Here is a 1,774-nt window from a genome sequence, read left to right as displayed (position 1 = left end):
CGCAAGAGACTTGCGCTCACAAGGCCGAGCCTCTACTCCAAGTGAATTTTGGGTCTGTAACGATGATTCACATCTCGAAAGAAAAGAACTTTTTTCCTGATTTCGCGGTTCTACTTATCACTTTCTTCCTGCTCCCACTGGAAATCCTGGCCCGTCATTTGGTAAAACATGACATTGAAGGGTTTGTAAAACTTGCGCAGTCTGTGGATGACGTCTGGGTCTATTTTGGGGTGAGTTCGACCCTTGGACTTGCCCAAGCACCGGGGAGCACTGCTGTCCTCTGGCTTCTTTAGACAGGGGAACCCCTTGGTTTTATTAAAATAAAAATGTTTCTCTGTCACAATCCTCTTGAGGCCTAAGAAGTCCTGGACCTTGGCCATTTCCCCAGCCGGGTCAGTGATGAGCCTCTCGCCACTGACGAAAAGGATCTGGGAGAGGGGGAAGTACTGGAGCCAGTTCTCCAAGTGCAGGGCGTAGATGCCGATGCGGATCGCGCTCCAGGAGGCATCGATCAGCCCCAGGGTCCGGTTCTTGAAGGCCAGCACCTCAAAGGTGGGGATGTCGGGCTTCTTGGAGAGTGTCTGCGTGTAGTCCGAGATGGCGCGGGTGACCGGGTTCCTCACCACCACGATCAGCTTCGTGTCCTTGGCCATGGAGTGAATGCGCCGGGGGGCCTCGTTGGTCACGAAGTAGCTGGGGGTCTTCTCCATGGTGATCTGGCCCTCCAGCGTCTTGGGCATCATGTTCCTGTGTGGAAGCAGAGGAGGGGGGGTTAGCGAGGGGCCGGCACGGGCGGGCACTGGGTGCTGGCGGGATGCTCGGGAGGGATGCTGCCACAGACGTGGGCCCTGGGGACCAAGGCCCTTCTGGCTTTGTTTCTTCTCGGCCCCTGGACACGGAGCAATAAATCTGCCCGGGTAACACACTCTACAGTCGACTCGCCATAGGCACCTGTAGACAAAAGTTAATTGACAATAAACCTGTACAATACCTGTCTGCTCAGCAAGCCGTCTGCTTCCATTTGCTCAATTAAGCCTATTCACTTCAGAGCCTTGTACCAGAGTGGTGCGGTTAGGATTACACAAGACCTTTTTGTTATGATGACATGCTTTTAAATGTCTCAGCTAATAAAACTTAATACAGAATAAGATCCCTTGCTTCTAGTACAATAATTAAATTTATTTACTATCTTGTGTGTGAGAAAGAATGACTTTTCTTTTATCTCTAATTCACATGCTCTGTCAATAATTAATTGCTGCTGGGTTTTGAGCTTCCTGTGCAAGCACTTTTATTAGCCAAAAGGAATTTGCCTACTGGATAAATTAGCATGTAGCAAGAGTTTCCTGGATAGCATATTACCATATTGTAAAACGAAACTGCAGTGAGATAGCATTTATATCTAAGAAAATTAAGAGGTAAGTGCTTGTCCCAGCTGCCCCCAGTTAAAGATTATCGTAGCCAGCCAGAAGGTTTGAAACGCTGTCCCCTGCAAGAGCACTACAGCCCCTTTCACACCTCCTCAGCCACCGCGTGCTGGGGAGGCCGGAGGGCAGCGCCACGAGCTGGGCTCCAACTGCTCCCACTCCCACACGCACCGTGGCTGTGGAGGTGGCCGTGGCCAGCCCTGCCACCGTGCCACCACCCCGCGGGGCTCCTCTCCGGCCTCGCTATGTCCTCTGCGACAGAGACGCCTGAGCGGGAAGCTGGCTAGGTGCTGGATGCGGGAGGACACCCAGCCTGGCCACCGGCAGGGGCTCAGCCCTCGGGGCGGCGG

At 53.0% G+C, this 1,774-nt stretch overlaps 1 protein-coding gene across 1 annotated transcript; it reads right to left on the bottom strand.

The window, feature by feature from the left end:
- Positions 1-110: 110 nt before the first annotated feature.
- HS3ST4 (heparan sulfate (glucosamine) 3-O-sulfotransferase 4) lies at positions 111-747 on the bottom strand (the record flags this gene model as incomplete). Its single annotated transcript, XM_009878202.1, has 1 exon — positions 111-747. A coding segment is annotated over one exon (637 nt), but the record flags the coding sequence as incomplete, so codon positions are not given.
- Between the last annotated feature and the right edge of the window lie 1,027 nt (positions 748-1,774).

This window comes from Apaloderma vittatum, unplaced genomic scaffold, assembly GCF_000703405.1.
Source record: "Apaloderma vittatum isolate BGI_N311 unplaced genomic scaffold, ASM70340v1 scaffold24971, whole genome shotgun sequence".
Classification (NCBI taxonomy): Eukaryota; Metazoa; Chordata; class Aves; order Trogoniformes; family Trogonidae; genus Apaloderma; species Apaloderma vittatum.
Note: the sequence above shows the minus strand (reverse complement) of the source record. Positions and strands in the feature narration are given on the sequence as shown.